This window comes from Tamandua tetradactyla, chromosome 20 (assembly GCF_023851605.1).
Source record: "Tamandua tetradactyla isolate mTamTet1 chromosome 20, mTamTet1.pri, whole genome shotgun sequence".
Classification (NCBI taxonomy): Eukaryota; Metazoa; Chordata; class Mammalia; order Pilosa; family Myrmecophagidae; genus Tamandua; species Tamandua tetradactyla.
This window is the reverse complement of record NC_135346.1, coordinates 21,260,924-21,286,235: the sequence shown is the minus strand read 5'-3', so window position 1 is coordinate 21,286,235 and position 25,312 is coordinate 21,260,924. Positions and strand designations below refer to the sequence as shown.

The window sequence follows — 25,312 nt, the reverse complement described above, 5'->3', positions numbered from 1 at the left end:
TTAATAGCACCAACATCCCCTCAATTTTCTAAGCCTGAAAAAAGACATTTACTTTTAGTTCTTCCTATTCCATTCCCTCTATATCTGATCTATCATCACATCCTGTATCTTTTATCTTTATTTTTCCAATACAACTACACAACTGCATGTCTAGCTCAGGTCAATGTCATCTCTTACCTGTATTTCCACAATCACATCTAAGAAATCTCCTGCCTCTAGTGTTACTCCTCTCTAATTTTTTCTCCACCCTGAAACAAGGTGATCTTTTGAAAATGAAAACATGATCATCACTTTTCTATTCAAAACTTTTTAATAATCTTGCATTTCCACTGGTGTTGTAAAGTCTAAACGTCTTGGCATTTCTTACAAAATATTTACTTATTTTTCCTATTCTAACTCTCAGCACTTCTCTTCTTTGCTCTGTGGTTCAGCCATATCGATCTCATTTCCATTCTTCCATACCTCTCTCATCATGAAGTTTCCCACTAGGCTGATATTCAGGTAATTCGAATCTCTCATTTTAGAACTAATATATGCAAAGATTGTTTAGGCAGGAAGGTTTGCTAATTTCTTTCAGTACATTGGAGATATTATCCCATTTGCTTTTAATTTCCACTGCTACTGTTGAGAAACCATCTCTCAGTCTAACTGCTATGACTTTCAGGGTTAAAGACCATTTTCCTAAGGCCTTTTAAAAGATTTCTCATTGTCTTTGATCTTCTGCAATTTCACTATGTTATTTCCAGGCATGGCTGTCTTTTTTACTTATCCTGTTAAGTTTATTAGGTCTTTTGAATCTGTGCATTGTTTTCATCAGCTCTACAAAATTCTCAGCCATTATTTCTTCAAATATTGCTTCTGCCACAATCTTCCTCACACCTCCTTCTGAAACTCTGATCAAATATGTTAGACTTTTTTGCTCTATCCTATGTTTCTAACCACCTCCTGTGTATTTTTTATCTTATTAACTCTCTGAGCCTCTTATTGAACAAGTTATACTCTGCTTTATCTTTCACTTCAATAATTATTTAGTTTGTATCTAATTTTCTATGAATCCTTTCTGTTCAGTTTTAAATCTTGATTATTGTATTTTTCATTTCTAGGAATTCTATTTGTTCTTTTCCAATCTACCACATTTTATAGTTGTTTTTTTTCTATGTACACCTTTGAGTGTATCTTTTATTCCAGTTAAATGGTTAGCATCCTATAAAGTGTCTGTAATTACAATGTCTAAAGTGCTTGCAAGTTTATTTCTGTGTTCTATCATCTCTGCTGGCTCTCACTCATGGTGTCATGTTTTCTTGTGTATGCAGTTATTTTCAACTGTGTTCAGATTATGGATGTGAAGTTATGTATTATGTATATGAATAATTGGAGGCTTAGGTTGACTAAAACTTCTTTCTTAGAAGATCTGCATACTGTTCCATCAGGAACTGGGGGCACTACCTATCAATGACTACCTTATCTCAAGTTCAAGTCTGAAATGCCACAAAAAGACTAATCCATATCCAGTTTCCTCTCACCTTGAGGGTATAACTCTTGGGCATCTGTCTAGTTTGCTAGCTGCCAGAATGCAATACACAAGAGATGGATTGGCTTTTAATAAAAGGGGATTTATTTTGTTAGTTCTTCAGAGGAAAGGAAGCTAACTTTCAACTGAGGTTCTTTCTTACGTGGGAAGGCACAGGGTGATCTCTGCTGGCCTTCTCTCCAGGCTTCTGGGTTCCAACAACTTTCCCTGGGGTGATTTCTTTCTGTATCGCCAAAGGCCTGGGCTGAGCTGCAAGTGCTGAGATGAGGTATGCTGAGCTGCTTGGGCTGTGCTACGTTGTGCTCTCTCAGTTAAGCACCAGGCAATTAAGTCAGATGTCATTCATTGCAGCAGGCATGCCTCCTAGTCGACTGCAGATGTAATCAGCAACAGATGAGGTTCACATACCATTGGCTCATGTCCACAACAACAAGACTAGGTACCTTCACCTGGCCAAGTTGACAACTGAATCTAACTACCACAGCATCCATGCTTGTTGATGTAAGGTCTTCAGTAATCTTTTCATTTTGTTAAGCTTTCATTTTCCCCTCATTATAAAACCATTATACAAATCAAAATGGGAGGTTCAAATTTTTCAGTATCTCAAGGAAAAGATAGATTTTGTGCTCATTTATCGCTCCAGGTTTCCTTTTAACCTTCACTGTTGGCCTGACAAAATATTAATGTCTCAAGCTAATTAATTGTTTTCAGAGGAAAGGCTGATCAACATAATCTATACCATCCTCACTGAAACTGTAAAATTTGAAGGCTACTTTTTATGCCTCAAAATTACCAGTAAACTCTTAGATTTTGTGGTATATGGGCAATATACCTTCTCAAAAGGCTACTTTAGCTATATAAAGTCTATAATGCTGCAATCAATTTAAACAGTCTCTTGGAAGAGATTTTCTTTCACAGACATTTTGCATAGGTTCCCATTTCTCTCTGTACCACTAATCTTCATATATATAAACACATCTCCTCCTCTTTCCTACATCTCTTCTCCTCTCGCTTTCTCTCTTTGTCTCTCCTAGACTCAGATGAATAGAACTGGGTTCTTCACACGCATTTTTAATGACACACTCTCATCAATAGTCCCTGAAAGCCACATTTATTTCTTCTTTCTTAGCAAATTCCAATTTAGCCTTCGTTGGCACTAATATTAATCAATGAATATGTGTTTTAAAAATTATTTCTAGCTCCAGACCTCCCCTCAAAAACTATAGATTGCTTATTCAACATCTCTATGTAAATATCTAATATACTTCTTTGCTTAAACATGTCCAAAACAGCACTGGTGATCTTTCACGCAAACCTGATCCATGTTAGCTGGGAACTTCATTCTACCATGGCTCAGGTTGAAAACTTTGGAGTCATCCTTAACTCCTGTCTTTCATATTCCATACCAATAACATCAGAAAAACTTACTGTTTCTGTCTTTAAAGTATCTAAGGAATATATTCTACTACTTTCACTTTTATCACCTTGGTCAAAGCCACCATAATATTTCACCCAAATTTTTGCAATAGCCCTGTGACTGGTTTTCTTGTTTCCACCTTTGTCTTAATACAATATAGTTTCAAGTCAGAAATCACACTGATTCTTTTAAAACATAAGTCCAATTATGTCACTCCCCTGCTCTAAACCCTCTAACTGCTCATATATTCACCCTCTCACAGTAAAAGACAAATGCCTAAGCAATGCTGTTTCCGGTTACCTTTCTGCTCTCTTCACATGTTGATTTCCCACTCAATCCCTCTGCCACAGTTAGAGGGACTCCTTTAAGTCCCCAGGACCCATTCATGGAATTCATAAGGTCAAAGCTATTCTCATAAATCTCCTCAGACATATTTTGTCTTTTTAAACTACCGTTCTTTTATGGGCATCTTATTCAGATGTTACATATATGATATCACAACAAATTAAATGCAGAAGCAGAAAGAAGAATCCAGCTCTCTTCTATTAAGCCATACATTAAAGTTAGATTTTTTAAAATGTAAAACTGTGCAATTATTTTTACTGTTTTCTGTTTTGGAGAATGTGGTTAATTTTTTTAATAGAGTGTAGCATATAATAGCTTTAATATAGTTATTTTAAAATAAGTTAATACATATTTTTAAAACAACTCAGATTTAATTTCTAATACAATAAATATGCCCAGACTGCTTGGCCGCAGGGGATTTCTATTGACTGTTCTCTCTTGCTGAATTCTTTGCCCTCAGATAGTCACCTGAGTTCCTTGCATAAATCCTTAAAGACTTTTCTCAAATGTCACCTTGAAAGAGTGAAGCTCATTTTGATAATCCAATTTGAAATTGAAACTCCCAGCATTTCTCATCTCTTTTCCTGTTTTGTTTTTCTACGAAGTAAGTTAATGTTTCAACATAACATATAATGCACTTATTTATTTATACTTTCACTAGAATATAAGTTCTAAAAAAGAGGGATTTTTGGGCATTTCTTCCTTGCTCTATTTTCATCACCTAAAACAATATTTGGCACATTGTGGACATTAAAAAATATTGAACTAATGACGAATCCATCTCCAATATGTTCATTTACATATTTGTATGCTTCCACAAATATATTATGTGTACTTTGGATAAAATATATGTATATGTGACCCTACACTGTAACTCCCCATTTCTTTCTTCCTTTGAAAAAATTTCATATTTGTTCATATAGTTGTATGGAGATCTAGTTTATTCCTTTTGATCACTGTATAATATCCCTTCACATGTATATTCTACATTTTACTTATCAATTTTCTACATTAATGGACTTCTATTCTTTGCTTTATATAGCTATTCTAGCATGAACATTTGCATGTACATCTTTTTTTTTTGTATGCTGTATGGTGGGGTCATAGTTCATTATTTTTCTATGTGAGTATCCATTATTGCAGCATCATTTGTTGAATTTTTGTTTGGTTGGTTTTTGTTTGTTTTTTGGGGGGGGGGAATGGAGTGTAAGGACCAGAATCGAACCCGGGTCTCCTGCACAGCAGGTGAGAATTCTACCACTGAGCTGTCATTGCACCCCCCCCATGTATATCTCTTTGTAAACCTGTGTAACAGTCTTCTGGCTTATATACCTTGAAGTAGAATTGCTGGATCATAGGATAAGACATAATAATTTCATGAAATGCTACCAGAAAGTTCTCCGAGCAGACTGCTTATGAAATTTCCTGTATTTCCACTTGATATTATTCAAAGTTTTTTTTTTTTTTTTTTTTTTTTTACATGGGCAGGCACCGGGAATCGAACCCAGGTCGTCTGGCATCGCAGGCAAGCATTCTTGCCTGCTGAGCCACCGTGGCCCGCCCTTATTCAAAGTTCTTATCTTTACTAATCTTATGGGTGTAAAAGGGCATTTCATTTCAGTATGCGTCTCATCAGGTAATGAGATTCAGCATCACTTCACATTATTTTCAGACTTCCCATTTCTCCTTGTGAATTTCCCTTTCTTCTTTCTTTCCGTTCATCTTTTTGATCATCCTGAGTGTTTTTACTCATCTGAGAGTGACTTCAATTAATCTAAATATTAATCCTTCTCAGATAAAATATTACAAGTAGCTTCTCCTTGTCTGTCAACTTGTCTAGGCTATCCTCTAGTATCGAGGTAGTAGCATTCATCATTTTTTTTGAGTTATATTACATTTTATAATTTTTAAACTTAGTAACATGGTTTAGTTTTTATCGTATTCACTTTTTACAACTTTTTGTGGCAAGTGATGTTTTTTCCTGTGGTGATATCAAGTCCCCCCCCCCCTTTTTTTACAGTCCATATGTGGTGTATAGTCAGTGCTCACAATACCATTACATAGTTGTGTATTCATCACCATGATCGTTTTTAGAACATTTGCATCACTCCAGAAAAAGAAATCAAAGGAAAAGAGAAAAGGCTCATACATACCATACCCCTTACCCCCACCTCTCACTGGCCGCTAGTATTGCAATCTACCCACTTTATTTTACCCCTAATCCCTCCTTTTGCTTATTTATTTTTATCCATATTTTTTTACTCATCTGTCCATACCCTGGATAAAAAGAGCATCAGACACAAGGTTTTCACAATCACACAGTCACATTGTAAATGTAATATCATTATACAATCGTCTCCAAGAATCAAGGCTACTTGAATACAGCACAACAGTTCCAGGTACTTCGCTTCAGCCTCATAAACTAAAAAGGGATCTCTATATAATGTATAAGAATAAGCTCCAGGATAACTTCTTGACTATTTGAAATCTTTCAGCCACTGAGGTTTTATTTTGTCTCATTTCTCTCTTCCCCCTTTTGGTCAAGAAGGCTTTGCAATCCCATGATGCTGGATCCCAATGAATTCCAGGATTTCTGTCCCATGTTGCCAGGGAGATTTATACCCCTAGGAGTCATGTCCCACATAGAGGGGAAGGCGGTGAGTTCACCTGCTGAGTTGGCTTAGACAGAGAGGCCACATCTGAACAACAAAAGAAGTTCTCTGGGGATGATTCTTAGGCATAATTATAAAGAGGCTTAAGCTATCCTTTCCAGGAGTAAGTTTCAAAGGTGTGAACCCCGAGACTGAGGGCTCAGCCTACTGATATGGTTGTCCCCACTGTTTGCGAGAATATCAGGAATTCCCAAAATGTGGAAGTTGAATATTTCCTCCTTTCACCCCAGCCCCCCTAAGGGGACTTTGCAAATACTTCTTTATTTACTACCCAAATTACTCTGGGATATATGGGGCATCACACTAGCCTGCACAAACCAACAAGATCTCACACCCTATTCAAGATTCCATGTACTTATGGTGTTCAACTAAACGGACCATACAAGTTAAATCAGGTGATGTGCTATCCAAAATGTAAATTTTTGCACCAAATAGACATTTCTCCCTTTGGTCTCACACACAAGTTGAAGTTTTAAAATATGGATGAGTCATCCTTTACCCTATATTCTGATCTACCTTTGTCCTATCCACGTCAGCTTCATTCATATTTCTACTTGAAGTCTGATCACTTTCTCAACTTTTTAAACAGTACCTGTATGGGGTACTGCTGCCTTTCATAGCTTCAGAACTCTAATTCTAATCTCAGGTGCCACATAAATACCCGAAGTTTCTGGGAACGACCAGGTTATATACAAACAGCTCTGTATCTCAGAATTTAGAAATAACAGTTATGACTCTGGAATAGATGTGAATGCTATAAGAGCTTACAATCTAGGACCCTTTACAATAAGCCCCAACCTGACGACCCACGCAATTCAATGAGTTTGTATATTATAGTTAGTCCATATGAGTGAGGCATGATAATATTTGTCTTGGTTTCTGACATGTATTCAACATACAGTCCTTAAGGTTCATTCACCTAGTTGCATGCCTCACAACTTCATTCCTTCTTGCTGCTGCTCAGTAGTCCATTGTATGTATACACCATAGTTCCCCTTTCCATTCCTCAGTCGTTGTACCCTTAGGCAACCTCCATCCATTGTGAGCACCGAACACTGCCACCATAAACACCAGTGTGCAAATGTCCATTCCTGTATAAACCTCAGTTCCTCCAAGTATATACTGAGCAACAGGTTTCAGGATCGTATGGCAACCCTACCCCTACCCTCCTGTGGAACCACCACACTGCCCTCTAAGGGACTGCACCTCTCAGTTTCACTACCAACAGTGAATAGGTACATCTCTTTTCTCCATATTTTCTCTAGCACTTGTTTCTCTCTGTTCATTTTTAAACAGTTTTATTCACACATCATACAATCCAGCCTAAGAAAATGGGCATGATTTTGCCACCATAAACGATATGAAGACATTTCCTTTTCTTCCACAAAGAATCCATACCCTTCTCCATGCCCCCCACCTTGACATTTGGTTTTGGCCTAATGCCTTTGTTACATTCAGTGGAACCATATTACAATATTACTGCTGACTATAGACCCTAGCTTGCACTGATTGTACTTTTCCCTGTATACCATCCATTTTCAAAACCTTACAATGTTGATATTCATTTGTTCTTTTTTTTTTTTTTTGTATGCTGTATGGTGGGGGTCACATTGCATTCTTTTTCCATGTAACTATCCCATTATTGCAGCACCATGTGTTGAACTTTTGGGGGGTGGGGGGAAGTGCACAGGTAGGGAATCAAACCCAGGACTCCCACATGGCAGGCGAGAATTCTAACACTGACCCACCCTTGTACTCCGAAAACATTTTTTTTTATTTGTACATTTAATCACCATCACTGTCCACTCTAGGCATTCCTAAGTTATAACATCTCAGTCTTTATCCTCTATCTTTCCTTCTGGTTTCATACATGCCCCCAGCCCTTCTCCCTCAATCATACTCACATTCAGCTTCACTCAGTACACTTATGTTATTGTTCTACAGTCAGGTAGTATTGTGCTATCTGTTTCTGAAATTTTGCAATCAGTCCTGCTGTATAATCTGTGCTCCTTCACCACCAAATGTCCAATCTCTGTTCAATGTCTATCTCCTGATAACCAGTGTTCTTAACTTCAACTCTCAAAGTTCTCTCATTAATCTTAGTTCATAATAGTGAGACCATAGAGTATCTGTCGTTTTGTATCTGGCTAATTTCACTCGGCATAAGATCTACAAAGTTTATCCATGTTGTTACATGTTTCATGACTTTATTGTGCTTTACAGCTGCATAATATTCCATTGTATGTATATACCACAGCTTGTTTAGCCACCCATCCACTGATGGACATTTGGGCCATTTCCATCTCTTGGCACATTCATCAATTTTTGTCTTTATGGTTTGTACTTTTACAGCAGCTTTGCTTAATAAATTCAAACCAATCTTAAGGTCATAAAGTTATATTTGCCTTGATTAATTTTTTTTGTAATTCAAATATTTCAAATTCAGCTCTTAGATCCATATGAAGTTTACTTTTATATGACATGCAATAGGGATTTTTTTCTTATGTAAGCTTTTCCAATAACCTTTGCTAGGTAATCAGTTTTCTCACCAGTGATTTTGACACATCTTCTATGAAGACCAAGTTCTTTTATATAAACAGACTTGACTCTTTATTCTATTCTATATGGTGGTACAACTAGTCTGTTCCTGAATCATTCAAATAGATTTATTTACCTCATATTTGTAATGTGTTCTTATATCTATAGGGTAAGGCATTCCCACTGCTTTATAAAAATTGTCTTAGCTCTTCATGAAATTTTTCTTCTATGTCAATATTAAAAATTGCATTGAATTTATACATTATTTTGGGAAGAATAGATAGGTGTCATGTTAAGTTACTCTGTCAAGAAACCTCTATCTTTCTCAATTTATTCAGTTATTTAATTATTTCATTTAATAATGTATTGACTTCATTTTTTTTCCATAAAGTATTTCTGCATTCTTTGTTAGACTAATTCCTAGAAATATTAGGTTTTGTTACTATTTTAAAATTTCATTTCTAGTTGGGTGATGTTGGGGGAAAAGAAACGATGATCTTAATCCTTTTTTCCATCTCATTTTTTTCTATCTTCTTATTCTATTCTTCCGACTCTTCTTTCTTTCAGCAGTATTTACCCATTAAACCTTCCAGTGACTTTCACGGGTATGATTTTGCTTCTAGTGGTTCCAAGTTATAAAGAGGGCCCAAATATTCTTTTTAAGGATTTTTATTATTTAAATGTCTATTTACATGAAGTTCTCACAACTAGTAAATACTTGTTGCAACACAAACCAGTCAAAATTGCATGAATCAGGGTAAAAAAGATGCCTAAAGAAATCAGAATTTGTTCCATCCACTTCACAATTGCAAGTGCAGTTCCATTTTACTACATCATCTAGTCTGTTTTATTTAGTTTTATGAGAGCACATGCAGAAGTGTATTACACACTAGCCATAAATGCACACTATAGTCCAGTTAGCAAAATCTCTACTACCTATAATCTTCCATTCAATTGCCACTTGTAAATGAGACATTGTAATTTGTCACACAGATGAGTCATATATAACTTGTAAGAAACATTCCATCTTTTAGATATCTGCGTTAGGTCACAAAGTATTAAGGATATTTTATATTCACTCTTCAGAATGAATAGGAAAGTCAGCCTAAGTCATCTTAACAGTTTGGATTTTCAGTTCAATTTTTAAAGAAGTCTTCATCTTGTATTCTTCTAATGAAGGTTATTCATTAGAATGAAATCATGAACTACATTCAGGTTACTTAGTAATAAACAATATAAAATAATAGTAATTTTAAGTTACTAAACATCGTACATTTAAATGAAACAAAATAGCATATAAAGGCCCACAGCATTATAAGACTCCTCCCCTACAACAATAACAACAATAGCAAAAATATGTAAAGAAAAAAATTACATGCTTAACAAATCAATAATTTCCAATTTTATTTCGTTATGAAGTCAGCTCTTACCCATGTATAACAACAAAATGTTCTCCAGTATGGAATATGCAAAGGTAGCATCTCTTTTTTAAATACTTTTTATGGTAAAAACTTCCAGATAACGAATAATGGATAGTATTTTGGAATTTTGCTTTATCTGTGTTTTTTTCTTTATCAATTACACATACTGACATTCATTCTTAAATACTTCAGTATGCATATCCAGTTACTAAGAACATAATCTGACCTAATAACCATATAATTACACAACAAAAATAACAATAGCCCCTTAATACAACCTTTTGAAGCAAGTTAATACAACAACAAAATGCTGATTCATATTTCCATTTCCTCATAGCCACTGATATTTTAAAAATAAATGTAAGGAGAGCAAGAAATGATGACAAATGCAATTATAATACAACCTAAAATCCATTACAGATCAACAAAAAATATCAACAGTTTGCATGCCAAGAAAATTCAAGGATAAAAGTAATTTAAATTTTTGTTTTACTGAATGTTGAATCCAAAACTATTCCGGATGTAGGCGGTTTCCCCCGTATTTTTAACAGGGTCTTGGACTGAGACGTTGGGGATAATTGGCTTCAGAAATTTGAACTCTTCACTTACAGAGTCTCCCATGACGCATACCTCGTACTGGTAGCTCTGCGACAGGGTCCCGGTGCCGCTCACGTCCACCAAGTGCCCGGGAAAGTGGCCCTCGGGCCCCGACGCCGCCCTGGGCCTCGCGCACAGCCGCAGCGCCACGAACAGCAGCACCGAGAGCAGGAAGAGCGACGAGACCGCGGCCAGCGCCACCACCAAGGACACGGTGAGCGAGTCGGCCTGGGCGCGGGCCCGGGCCGCCTCCGGGAGCGGCAGGTAGGGCTGGGAGAAGCCGTCCACCAGCAGCACGTGCAGCGTGGCGGTGGCCGAGCGCGGCGGCTCGCCGTTGTCCCTGACCAGCACGACGAGCCTGTGCCTGGGCGCGTCGCGCTCGCTCAGCAGCCTGGCGGTGCGCACCTCGCCGTTGTGCGCCCACACGCCGAACAGCCCGGGCTCCGTGGCCTTGAGCAGCTGGTAGGACAGCCAGGCGTTCTGGCCCGAGTCGCCGTCCACCGCCACCACCTTGGTCACCAGGTAGCCCGCCTCGGCCGCCCTGGGCACCAGCTCGGTGCAGGGCGCCGAGCCGTTGTGGCGCGGGTAGAGCACCGACGGCGCGTTGTCGTTGTCGTCCAGCACCAGCACGCGCACCAGCGCCTCGCTGCTCAGCGCCGGGGAGCCCGCGTCGGCCGCGCGCACGCGGAACTCGAAGGCCTGCAGGGCCTCGTGGTCCAGGGCCCTGAGCGCGAACAGCTGGCCGTGGTCGGCGCTGACGGAGACGAGGGAGGCCAGGGGCAGCCGCGCGTCCTGGGGCGGCAGCAGCGAGTAGGTGACTTGGGCGTTGGGGCCCGAGTCCCTGTCGGTGGCGCTGACGCTGCCGATGTGCAGGGCGGGGCTGTTGTTCTCGCGGACGTACAGGGTGTAGGAGGTCTGGGTGAAGGTGGGCGCGTTGTCGTTGACGTCGGAGACGCGCACGGTTATGCTGTGCTGGGTTTTCAGCCTGGGGGTCCCCAGGTCGGTGACAGTGATGGTGACGTTGTATTCAGCTGTCGACTCTCTATCCAGTGCTTTTTCAGTAACCAAAGTGAAAAAATTTTTGAAGGTTGGTTTCAGGAAAAAGGGGAGGTCGTCCTGAATAGAGCAAACCGTTCTCCCATTGTCTCCAGAGTCTTGATCACGGACGCTAAAAACAGCGACGAGGGTCTCTGGAGCGTTCTCTGGAATACTGTTTGTAACTGACGACATGGTTACTTCCGGTGGATTGTCATTTATATCTATTACTTTAACCAGAAGGGTGCATTTTTCTGAAAGACCTCCACCATCTGTTGCCTGGATATTTATAGTGTAGGTTTGTATTACTTCAAAATCCAGGTGTGATTTCAAATTAATTTCCCCAGATATTGAATTGATTTCGAATGTTTTGCGAATGTCTTCCGATGCGTGAAAAAATGTGTAAGATATTTTCCCATAATTCCCTGCATCCAGGTCGGTAGCAGAGATGGTGGTAACTCGTGAGCCGGGCGGTGTGTCCTCCGGGACTTGCACCTCATACAGACTCTGAGCAAACTCAGGGGCATTGTCGTTGATGTCCAAGACCTTGATGAGAACCAAGGTTGTCCCAGATCTGGGCGGGGACCCGCCATCCAGCGCTATGAGTGTTAATCTGAACTCAGGCTCCTCCTCGTGATCTAACGCTTTGTCCAGGACCAGCTCTGGGTATATCTTCCCATCACTGCTCTCTCGAATTTTAATGTAGAAATGAGAATTAGAGCTAATTGTGTAGTTTTGGAGACTGTTGCTTCCTACGTCCAAATCTTGAGCACTTTCCATTAGGAATGTGGTTCCAATAGTGGTACTTTCTGATATTTTCAAAAGTATTTCTTTGTCCAGAAATGTAGGGGAATGATCATTTATATCTTTGATGTGCAGCTCAGCCCGGAAAAACTGTAAAGGGTTTTTCATTAACACCTGAAAATGCACAACACAGGGCTCAAAAGAGCCACATAGCTCTTCTCGGTCCAGTTTCTCATTTAAGAGCAAATCCCCAGTCAGCAAATCAAGGTGCAAATGCTTTTTATTATCATCAGACACTACCCGGGCTTCCCGTGAGGACAGCTGGTCTGCTTTCAGCCCCAGGTCCCTTGCCAGATTGGCCACAAAAGAACCAATTTCTGTTTCCTCTGCCACAAAATAACGCCCAGATTCAGGACCTGCCCGAGACAATCCCAACAAAACAAAGAGAATAAGGACTTGCCTTTTCCGCAGAGCCAGCACCCCTCTGGTTTCCATGGTTCCTGCAGGCAACCTCTTGAGTGGGAAAAAAAGACAAAAACAAACACAAAAAAAAACCCTGGAAGGTATATAACCCTCCAGCAGCTCTGTAGGTGAAACTCCACTGATACTCTGTTTTCAGTGGACCCAATGCTCTCTGTTCTCTGTTGAACTTAACATTGAACCCACAGTATCTGCCATGCTTTGTTTTTCATCTTATCCTGCAGCGCCACCATGTGTCTCTACGAATTTTTTTCATTATCAGTTTTTTCTCTTTGAGCAAGTAATTCATAAATACATCTGGCATATTTTAAAACAAATCCTAGACATCATATATTTTACCTCTAAATGTTTCAGTATTCTCTAATAGAAAAGGATTTTTAAAATAGAATCAAGTATCTCTATTTCAACCAACAAATTTAGCAATTACTCCTTAATATACTTAGAATGTTTGATTTTCTCCATTTTCCTCAAAAATGTCTTTCTACTGTTGGTTCGATTGAATGTGATTCCAAACAAGGACAATACACTGCATTTGATTATTGCTTTTTTGAATGCCTGGCAATAAGGATCCATTAAAATGCCCTGGCTAATGGAATGTTTTATTCAGGCCATTTATTGAGTAATCACAAATATTCTCCTATAAATGCTTGTTGAGTTCAGTCATATACAGTTAGTAATGTCATTACTTTTTCATTTTTATGTTTTAAAAACATGTGTAGGTTAAAAATTCAAACATCAGAAAATGGTACACAGTTAAGAAAAAGTCTCTTTCCCTAGGTTGATCCTCAATCTGCTTTCTAAGAGGAAATGCCATGCTCTTTATATTTGTCTATAAAGACCATCTGTGAATCTACCAACTTAAATGTAAGTAAAATCATTTTTCACATTATATCACAATAATACATTAATTTGTGGTATATGTTAAGAGCTATAAAACATGTTCCATGTTCTTCAAAAGCTTATAACATTTTTAAATGAAAACATGGAACAAGTAACAAATAACTGGTAATCTAGACCAGGACTTGTTTCATGGGAAGTGAGTACTTAGGGAAAATGGAGGTGTGCACCCAAGAATACCTATAGTGTATTCCTCTAACTCCTGACAGGTGTTTGTATAGCAAGTGAAATTGAGACTGGCCTTACACAGAGTATATGTGTATTGTTGTTGAAGGGATTGAGAATATTTCCTATGGGAAGCAGAGCATTATATCATTGAAGATATGCAGAGGAGATCCCCTGAGAGCAGGAGAGAGATAAGCAAGACCTAAATATTACCATAATAAGAAATATTATCACAAGAGTATTTAGTTTCCATTTCTGAAAATCTGTGAAATGATTACTTATACATTGTAATTTATTTAGTTGCTAAATTAAGTTGAGCCAAATTTCAGAATAGAATTTGTCCTTGCATAATACCAAAGGCATAATTTTAAATACATTTACTTATATTTCCAATCATCAGATATTCAAATACTTTCTAAGTTTCAAGTCACAAAAATAGCTGTAAGGATATGACATGAAAAAATATAATCCTTGTCTTTATAGGTCTCACAAACTAGAAAAAGTTGACAGGTCAGTAGTTAAGATATGTTATAAATGCATGCATGGGTAAAGAGTAATAGAGAAATACATAGAAAAGATATCTTGCATCTTGGTGGCTGCATCATTATTATAAGGAGCATAGATTCGGAAACTATGCTGTTTTGAAACTGCCATGTATCCCAGAAAAACCACATTCTTCTAATCCAGTCTTGTGGGGGAAGAATCACCACGGGCGATAATAATCTTGATTAGATTATTTCCATGGAGGCGTGGCCCCACCCATTCAAGGTGGGTTTTAACCAGTTTACTGGAATCCTTAAAAGAGTGGACACAGAGAGCTCAGAGCTGGAGATGCTTGGAGGGCCGACACAGAGCAGAGAGATGAAACCAGACACAGATGTTTGGAGAGGCTGAGCAGAGAAATGAAATCCAGAGTTTGCCCCAGAAATGTTAAGAAAGGTTCCACAGATGTTTAGAGAGAAAAACCACTGGAATCAGAAGCTGAAAGCAACGAACCGGGAGCAAGTACCAGATGGTGCCAGCCACGTGCCTTCCCAGCTGACAGAAGTGTTCCAGATGCCAGCTGCCTTTCCTCTGAGAAGGTATCCTCTTGTTGGTACTATAATTTGGACTTTATCATGGATTTAGAATTGTAATTTAATAAATCTCCTTTATAAAAGCCAATCCATTTTTGGTATATTGCATTCCAGCAGCATTAGCAAACCAAAACAGGAACCAAAATGTGTGTTTCAGAATCCTGGCTCTACCTACTCACTAGTTGTAAACTTAGGCAATTTGCTTAGCCTCTGTGCCTCTGTTTCCTCACCTATAAAATACAGGTAATAGTATCTATCACCTAGGATTATTATTGTAGGAATCTACTGAGTTAATATTTAGCAAATGACTAGCAAAAGCTGGTATATATATGTATACGCAGATATACATATATAAATCACATGTACCCTATGAGTATTTATTTTGTGTGTATGTGTGTCTATAAATGCATAAAAATAAAAATAAATATATATGTAGCTAAAGCATAGGAAATAAACCTAGGTTGGAGATATGGGCTTTGGGCAGACTCTAAGCTAAGCAAGCAAAAATGTTCAAGTAAGACTAGAAGAGGACTTAGGAAAGTACTCTGGGAAAAACCTTCACTTAGAGAAGCAACCTGTTACCAAGTTTCAAAACCATGAAATCAGAAGTAAATATCATTTCAAGATGAGGAAGATTAACAGTATCACATGCATCAGAAAAGTTAAGAAAAAGAGTATGAGAATTGTCCATACGGAGATGGTCATTCAGCCAAAAACTGCTATCCCCTTCTTTCATGGTAATAGAATTGTACCCAGGCAAATGGCTTCTCAGATAGTCTGCCTATCCCAGCTTTCCTTGTAGTGAGTTAAATTCTCACATCTGAGAATTAAATTCTCACAGACTGAAAGCAAACTTTTGCTTGCCACTTCCAGGTTTGTAATGGAAGATATCTGGATGTCCATCCTCCCCGCCAGCTGGAACCAGATATAGCAATAACCCAGATCTGGTCATGCAGATCGTGACATTGCCATAGCTGGAACCAGATGTAGCAATGACTCAGATATGGCCATGCACGCTGTGACATTGCCATTGGAACTTGGAACAAAATTTGGTTCCAGAAGCACCATGAGGAACAAAGCTGCCCTGTTTACCTAATCATTTATATTGGAAATGTTACACGAAAGAGAGACACACGTCTACACACCACTGTGTATTTGCATCTCTTTGTTTAAGCAATAAAACATTACCTTATGCAGAAATCTCTGATGACCTTTACAGTTGCAGTCTCGGTGGAGGGGTTTTAATTAGAATTAGACTGCGCATGGTTGAAAAGCGCACTTGGATGAGGAATGGAAAATGAGGGTAGACAACTCTTTCAAGAAATTTGATTATAAAAGGAGGAATTAGACCAGTATTTAGAGAGGAATTTTGACTCCAGAAGGTTTTTTTAAAAAATGAGAGAGACTTGAAAATGTTTTAAATGCTGATGTGTAGTTTTCAGAGAGGGAGAACTTAAAAATGCGGAGGAGATAATGAATGTTATCCTCTAGAAGATGGGATCCAGAGAAGGTCTGAAGGGATTGCACACATACAGGTGGAAAAGGCTTCAATGGGAGGAAAGTACTGGTGCAGATGTTGTCAAGTGTGTGGGTTTGGGACATTGATGAATTTCTCTGTCCTCCTTAAGGTATTAGGGCAGGTCATCTTCTAAAAGGAGGTATGCAAGTGATAGTGTGAGAAGTTCAAACTAGGTTTGAAATAGTTGTTATGGAGAACAGAAAAGAGAACTGATTAGGAACATATAAAATGATTCCTTGGTCTTGCTGAAGGCCCAATTAAGTTGAGATGTGGTAAATCTACAGTGGCAGCAGTATTGATGATTTTGAGTCTTCTCGCATAGACTGCAGCATCCCAGGTGCAATAGAGGAGAGAGACAATTATATTCTTCTGGGTTGGCGTTTCATCAGGTGTTTGCAGTGAGGGAAAATAAAACAAGGGAACTGAGGATATCAGCAAGAGAGTGACTGAGAGAGGTAAACCAGGAATCAGTTGAAAAGGAAGGAAATTAAAATAGGTGGGCATTGATGGGTAGTAGCAGCATCATGGAATGAAGGTTCTCTAAGGTCAAAGACAAGATGTGATGAGAGTAACCGGATGAGAGCATTAAAATGATAGAATATTGCGTTCTCAGAGGGAGATATCTGAAATTGTTTCGCAGAAATAATAATTCTGGGGGCAAAAAGTACAGCACCTAGCAGGGCATTAATGACTGAACTGGCATAGAGGTGGAGACCTGGGAATTGAGAGGCTGTGTTGTTCATCAGCGGACCTGGGAGTGGAGGCAAGGACTTGGGGTGTAAAGGAAGATGAGTTTGTAAGTGACCCGTGGATAATTACAAACTAAATAGTTATTTGATTTTTTATTTTTAAGGGCTTTCAAGAAAATCCGTCTTGGGCCCCTGGGCCATATTGTTCTCCATTTGATAAGTGGCCTTTTCACCATTGGATATAAGGCCATCTTCTAAATTAATTAAAGCCTGTAGTTCTTCAACATAAAATTGATTGATGCAGCTTGATTCCTAAACACAGATTTAAATTTAGCTATAAATGGGTATTTGATGTATCAGAGCATGATTTTTTTTGTCCTTCATTTTTTAGAGAAATGGTTAGTTATTTATATCAGGGCACCTGAGCTCCTGAAGGCCAGGGCACTCTACCTTAGAGTCCTAAATAAATAGAAATAATAGAAAAGTCCTGCTGCACATGTATCTAGAAAAACTCAAAGCAACAGAACAAATACCTGGTCTTCGCCTCTGTTGTTGCACTTGTTAGATTTGTGGTCTGAGATACCTGAACTGCACTTTTTCCTACCCCATTATAAATAAGAGCCGGTTTACTTGGGACCGAGATCCATCCACCTTTATTTTTAACTGCTTTATTGAAATAGTTTATATACCATAAAATTCATTCATTTCAAGTGTACAGTTCAATGTTTTTTAGTATATTTATAGAGTTATTTAATTTTAAAACAGTTTGAACATCACAAAAACCAACCTTGTACCCATTAGCAGTCACTCTCTGTTCCCTCCCTCCCTCCAGCCTCAGGCAGTCATTAATCTACTTTCTGTTCCTATATTTGCCTATTCTGAGCATTTCCTATGAATACGGCCATTATATACGATCTTTTGTGACTGTCTTCTTTCACTTGGAATAATATTTTTGAGGTTCATCCATGCTGTAGCATGTATCAGTACTTCATTCCCTCTGATTGTTGAATAATATCAATTTCATCATATGACAATACCACATTTGTTTATCCTTTCATCAGCTGATAGACATTTGGGTTGTTTTCACTTTGGGGTTATTCTGAATCATACTACTATGAACATTAGTACATATGTTTTTTGGTGAGCAAATGTTTTTAATTCTCTTGGCTAGATAAATGGGAGTGGAATTGCTGGGTCACAGGGTTATTTCTGTTTAACATTTTGAAGAACTGCCACACTTTCCCATTATGACAACATGATTTTATATCCCCACCCCTGTATGAGGATTGCAAATTCTCCACCTCTTAATCAACATTTTTGTTGCCTTGTCTGTCTTTTTTATCATAGCCATTAAAGCATAAGGCAGTTATCTTTTTTCACCTTCAGTATTCTATGTATTTTGTCTGGCCTGCTAAGAAGTTATAACCGTTTATATGTCTTTAAGTTAGTGGCCCTCCATCCTTTCCTCACTAAGTACATGGAAGTCAAGAGGTAATATTAATACTCTACCTTGATTTTCCAATATCTTGTGAATTTTGTTCTCTATGTAAAGAAGCTTACATTTAGGGGGAAAGAACTTGCTTTTAGTCCCACTTGTGAGAATAGAAAATTGGAATGTAATTAGCCTGCATGCCAAACAGTTGATTTCTGTTCTTTCCATTTCTCTTGAATGAAAAAAATTATTCATAGGTCCACACTGGTTTATCAAATAGAACAGATTGTGAAATCTTAACTTTCAAGAAATATAAACATTAGATTATCTGAGATGTGATAGAGAGAGATTGTATTTTTTGGCATTATCAACTGACCTAGAGATCCAGGATCTCTAGAATGACACGATAAAACTTGAAAATATTTTCGAGAGGCAATTTATGGCATTGACTCTAGACTGTGGCTCTAAAAGCAAGCATTTTACTCGTCCTTTCTCATTTCCCTTTCCCATGTCTACCTTCTCTCTCATGCACACTTCCTTTCCCTCTATATTCCTACTCCTTTTGTTCATCTATATTTTCCTTCTGCAACATATAGACGTTATACTTTTTGATGAAATTCATGGGAAATCTCCCCACCCAACGATGAAGGCCTTTTATTTTATAATGTAGTCAGAGCCTTAAAGGCAGGAGTTGTTGCTTGGTGTGCGTGTGGTATGAGATAAAACTGCTTCTCCTGCAATGGTTTGAAAAAAATGTTTTTAATGAAAACCCTAAGGGTCTATCTTTTTATACTTCTCAATGCTTTATATTTAACACATGCACTAGTGAACATCTACTTTTATATCTCTGAGAAAAATATTTCTCGAACTTTGCTGCCATTAGCAGGTGATGAAATCAATTTAGAGAATCATGACCCATATGAAAGTTAAATAGCATAGTATAGACAATTTCAGATTCCATCACAAAAGGCTAAGCATTGTTCACAAAATATCTTTCTATTATGCCTGTGTGTTGAGTACTAATAATATAATGCATAATTTTACTATTAGTTGTAGGGAAAAAAAAAGAGTTTGAAAAACGCTGTCCTGTACAGATACATTAAATTCTAGGAGAACAAATGCAAAAAAACTACACGATTTAACACACAAGTTCACTTTACATTATCCAAACTATTCAGGTGCCAGCATTCAACGGGGTTATATTATAGTGCTGTAACATTGATGAAACACCTGGAAAACTGTAGCTTCATATTCCAAGACTCTGTGAGTGGCCACAATATTCATGTGCCTTCACAATCAGTCTTCAGTATAAGTAAGAAACTTGCCTCTGGTCCTTTCTAATCAGATGGTTACACTTATGGTTGTATCATAGGTTTATTTCTCAGGTTTATTTTCAATAGCAATAAAGATTTAAAATGGTAGCCAGGAAAATGCAGTGGATTTAAAGAGATAAAAGACATTTCTGAGTAGCAACCATTATGAAACTATGAGAAAAAAACTGCAAAATAGAATCAAAGAATCAAATGAAGAAATGCTTGGACACTTGAATTACTTCCATTTTATTTTTCATTTTCCCTTAAGCAGAATTATGGGTGAAAGTTTAATGGAAGGGGGAGAATTTTTAAAAGGTGATTTGAAGTTATTTAAGGAGGCAAATTAATTAAAAATACAGACCGCCTGGTCTAGAGAATAAATTATTTCATTACAACTGCATTGTCACTTAAGAGCAAAGGTGGAGAGACTATGAGAAAATGTAACACCAGTACAATCTAAAATTTAAAGTACAATTTGCAGGAAATTTATTCATGATTTTGTTTGGAACTGCCCAAATATATATATATATATATATATATATATAGTCAGTTATAGTCATTAATTCCTGAAGCCAAAGCTATTACAGAAGGTAGGATTCTTCTCTGTTTCTCTCCCAGGGCAGTGGGCAGGGAAGTTGGTGATAACGGGTTTCAGAAATTTAAACTCATTACTGCCGGAATCTCCCGTCAGACATACCTCATACTGGTAGCTCTGCGACAGGGTCCCGGTGCCGCTCACGTCCACCAAGTGCCCGGGGAAGTGGCCCTCGGGCCCCGACGCCGCCCTGGGCCTCGCGCACAGCCGCAGCGCCACGAACAGCAGCACCGAGAGCAGGAAGAGCGACGAGACCGCGGCCAGCGCCACCACCAAGGACACGGTGAGCGAGTCGGCCTGGGCGCGGGCCGGGGCCGCCTCCGGGAGCGGCAGGTAGGGCTGGGAGAAGCCGTCCACCAGCAGCACGTGCAGCGTGGCGGTGGCCGAGCGCGGCGGCTCGCCGTTGTCCCTGACCAGCACGACGAGCCTGTGCCTGGGCGCGTCGCGCTCGCTCAGCAGCCTGGCGGTGCGCACCTCGCCGTTGTGCGCCCACACGCCGAACAGCCCGGGCTCCGTGGCCTTGAGCAGCTGGTAGGACAGCCAGGCGTTCTGGCCCGAGTCGCCGTCCACCGCCACCACCTTGGTCACCAGGTAGCCCGCCTCGGCCGCCCTGGGCACCAGCTCGGTGCAGGGCGCCGAGCCGTTGTGGCGCGGGTAGAGCACCGACGGCGCGTTGTCGTTGTCGTCCAGCACCAGCACGCGCACCAGCGCCTCGCTGCTCAGCGCCGGGGAGCCCGCGTCGGCCGCGCGCACGCGGAACTCGAAGGCCTGCAGGGCCTCGTGGTCCAGGGCCCTGAGCGCGAACAGCTGCCCGTGGTCGGCGCTGACGGAGACGAGGGAGGCCAGGGGCAGCCGCGCGTCCTGGGGCGGCAGCAGCGAGTAGGTGACTTGGGCGTTGGGGCCCGAGTCCCTGTCGGTGGCGCTGACGCTGCCGATGTGCAGGGCGGGGCTGTTGTTCTCGCGGACGTACAGGGTGTAGGAGGTCTGGGTGAAGGTGGGCGCGTTGTCGTTGACGTCGGAGACGCGCACGGTTATGCTGTGCTGGGTTTTCAGCCTGGGGGTCCCCAGGTCGGTGACGGTGATGGTGACGTTGTACTCGGCTCTGCTTTCTCGGTCCAGCGCTCTGTCGGTTTCCAACGTGTAATAATTTTCAACGGAAGATTTTAGCATGAATGGGAGGTCGTCTGGGATAGAACATATCATCCTCCCGTTGTCTCCGGAGTCTCTGTCTCGGATACTAAAAACCATAACCACAGCCTCAGGCGAATTTTCTGGAATTGGATTGGTAATTGATGACACAGTGACTTCAGGAACATTGTCATTCACATCCATCACCTGAATTCTGACTGTGGATTTTCCAAAAAGGCCTCCCCCATCTGTGGCTTGAATGATTATGGAGTAAGATTTAATTAATTCAAAATCTAAGAATGCTGTTAGACTAACGTCTCCAGATTTTTTGTTAATTTTAAATGTTTTGCAAATATCTTCTGAAGCATGGGAAAATGTGTACGCTATTTCCGCGTTTACCCCTGAATCTAAGTCCCAGGCTGAGACAGTGACAACCAGCGAGCCTAGAACTCTATTCTCTGGAATCTTCACATCATAAAAAGGCTGCTCAAATTCAGGGGAGTTGTCGTTAGTATCCACGACCACCACGCGAACTAAGGCAGTCCCGGACCTGGGCGGAGACCCACCATCCAGAGCAGTGAGGGTGAAGGTGAGCTCAGGCTGCTCTTCATAATCCAGCGCCTTGTCCAAAACTAACTCTGGATATTTCCTGTTGTCCGGATCGACTCTAACCTTAATGTGGAAATGGGAGTTGGGGCTGATTGTGTAGGTTTTTAGAGAGTTGATTCCTGCATCTAAATCCTTTGCACTTTCTAGTAAAAACACAGCACCGACAGGACTATTCTCTGGGATTTGTAGGCGCATTTCTTTTTCCAGGAAAATGGGAGAGTTGTCATTTATGTCCCTGACCTGGAGCTCAAGCCGAAAAAACTGCAGGGGTTTTTTCATTAACACCTGGAAATGGAGCACACACTGCTCTTCAGAGCCGCAGAGCTCCTCCCGGTCTAGCGTTTCACTTAGGAGCAAATCACCGGTGTTTACGTCCAGCTGCAAATACTGTTTGTTATCATTAGAGACCACCTGGGCCCCCCGTGAGGCTAGCTCACCCACTTCCAGCCCAAGGTCCTTTGCCAAATTTCCTACAAAACTTCTGCTTTGCATTTCCTCCTCCACAGAAAAGTGCCCTGACCCAGAGCTTGCCTGAGACGTTCCCAGAAAAACAAAGAGAAGTAGGACTTGCCTTATCCACAGAGTGTCTGCCCCTGAATTCTCCATAGCTTCTTTCCCAAAGGCTTGTGGCTACAGCTCCACCTCCTAGTTCTGGGAAGATGCCTCTGATCTGCCCACCGAGTCCTCCGAAGTCTAAGGATTTCAACCGTGTTGAATGGCTTCTAGGTCGTCTCCCCTTAAAGCCTTTTTCTTTCTGTCTTCCCAGATCTCTCCGTGTGCCGGGTAATTGTTCAGACCATCATCCAGTGTAGTTTTTCCTCCACGATGTTATCCTATAGCGCCACCAGGTGTCTCCACAGATTTTCACAGTTTGATGCAAGCTCAATTTCATTGGTGTAAATGTCCTCCAGCAGCAAATATTGCTTTATCCATTGATTTCTTAACTGATTGCAAATATATTCTCTCCTTCATCTTAATTATCTGAAATTCTTTATAGTCTGTGATGCCATTAGCATTTATTTATTAAGTATCCCTCCCCACACAGCCACATATGCCCAGTTGTGGTAAATAAAGAATTACAAGGTATGTCTTTATTCCTGGCCTCCAGGAGCTGGAAATCTCTCTGAGAAGACAGAAAATCTGAAATAAGGATAGTAAAACTGATTTTTATAGTGAAGAGAATTCTGTCACTACTCGTCCTCCCTTAGGTGGAAAGGGGAAACATGCATGGCTCATTTCTGAAGCACTTTCAGAAGATGTGACACTGGATTAACCATGAGATGGGTCATTCATAGAAGTTATAGCACCAGGAGGCATACCAGTACAATTCCTTGATATCAGTGAACTGTGAACTGATAGGAAATGAGATCATTTGCATTAGGTAAATCCACAGTTTAGTTTGTTTCTCATAATTTAGGAAACATTTAATGAGCAAGCAAACATGTTTACTGAACATAATCTCATACACCAATTACCGTCTGACTTATTACTATATATATATTCATTTATTTGTTTAATGTCTCTGCTTTTTCAAATGTAAAGGTACATTATAGAGAAAGAGTCTTTTGTCAATTTTTTTCTTTGCTGTGTCCCCAGTCCCTTAAAGGGAAAATTATTATATATACACAAATCAAGGTTCACATGTTTATATGATGTTCTGCATTTTGGTTTGTATGATGTTTATCTTAACTGTCTAAAATGCAAACTCTGTCTCCACTCTTTGTTGAATAATTCTTTGGAATGTAATTGGCAATTTCTGGAACTGATATATACTACTGCTATTCTCTGCTTTACTCTTGTTTTCCTTGCTCTTTGCCTTTTCCTCTTTGATTCCTTGATTTTATTAGTGGTATCCATGGACTTTTTTTTAACCTCCTTGGTACACATAAGGCAAATAAAGCTGCATCCTATTATTAGAAATATATAATAACTGGAAGTATGTGATATGGAAGTGATCTCTATTGCCATATGCCTATCATAGTTCAAGGTAAGGTTGATACCCGTGAAATGCCATGAAACAGAAACAAATAATAGTAAATTTGAGGATATATGTAACTTTGAAAATAAATTATGCACTCATATCAAATTTACTACTGAGTCACATTTATTTCATTTCCTAGATTTTATGTATTTAAATCTATAGGAGCATATGCATAAATATATAAAACTATCCACGGAACCACATTATGTATTAACTTCTTCATACTTGTCTTTATATTACATATGAACTGAATTGCACCAAAATTATGTTACTCCTATGAAGCAACTTAAGAACCTTGGCTGAAAGAAGTTGCTTTATTTATAAATGTTTACAAGTACCTGCATTGAGTAGATGCTTCGTTTAGAATGCTTTCAAGTATAAGTAACATGGCTGATGCAACGTAACGTGTCCGAGATTGAGCAAGCTTCAAGTAAACTTTATTTAGAAGATCAACTATTTTATAAGGACAAGGTTTCTTATCTGCTCTGCCTCACCTCTTCATGTTAGTTCTTTTTAAGACAAGTTTTACTCCTAATACTGGCCTGTCCTCAGGTTCCCAACATTTCTTACAGCAGCCACTATGGTTACATGTTTTCTCTTTCAGCCGAGAAAGAAAGCAGGAGAGAGATTCTCTTCCCCAATCATAGAACAAAACAGGCGTTTACTCCAATTAGATCAAGTAAGACCATTTCCTGCTATTGAACAAATCGTTTCAGGCAGTATAAGATTATAGGTTGATATTCTAGCTCCAGAAACTGAACACCCATCTGTTCCGTCTACTTTGTTTCGTCTGGTCAGGGGCCACCCTGAAGCTTGGGGTGGTTCCAGTCCTAGCCAAAGTGCGTAGTTACCAATGAGGCAGGTGTTTGGCATTGGTGGTAGGATCCCACAAATGATGCCCCCCACAGAGGCCTCAGATACTCTCAAGGACGGCTGGAAAAGGAATCTAACAAGTACGTTTACGTGAAAAGTTTTAATGTCAAATTACATTTCTGAAATGTAAACTAGATACATGATTTTAAAATTAGTATGAAAGGGTAAAAATTGAAAAGCACATGTATTAACTACACACAGATATTTCCTTTCCCTTTAAAATGCCCACTAAAGTGACAGGAAAGTATTAGAAAT

General features: G+C 39.7%; 2 protein-coding genes across 2 annotated transcripts; both read right to left on the bottom strand.

Annotated features, from left to right (window-relative positions):
- Positions 1–7,893: 7,893 nt before the first annotated feature.
- Positions 7,894–13,005, bottom strand: PCDHB14 (protocadherin beta 14). Its single transcript, XM_077137225.1, has one exon. It carries the CDS (start codon positions 12,793–12,795, stop codon positions 10,414–10,416), a length of 2,382 nt encoding a protein of 793 aa, XP_076993340.1. The 5' UTR covers positions 12,796–13,005; the 3' UTR covers positions 7,894–10,413.
- Positions 13,006–19,549: 6,544 nt separating this feature from the next.
- On the bottom strand, positions 19,550–24,843 carry LOC143663877 (protocadherin beta-12-like). Its single transcript, XM_077137226.1, has one exon. It carries the CDS (start codon positions 22,807–22,809, stop codon positions 20,431–20,433), a length of 2,379 nt encoding a protein of 792 aa, XP_076993341.1. The 5' UTR covers positions 22,810–24,843; the 3' UTR covers positions 19,550–20,430.
- Between the last annotated feature and the right edge of the window lie 469 nt (positions 24,844–25,312).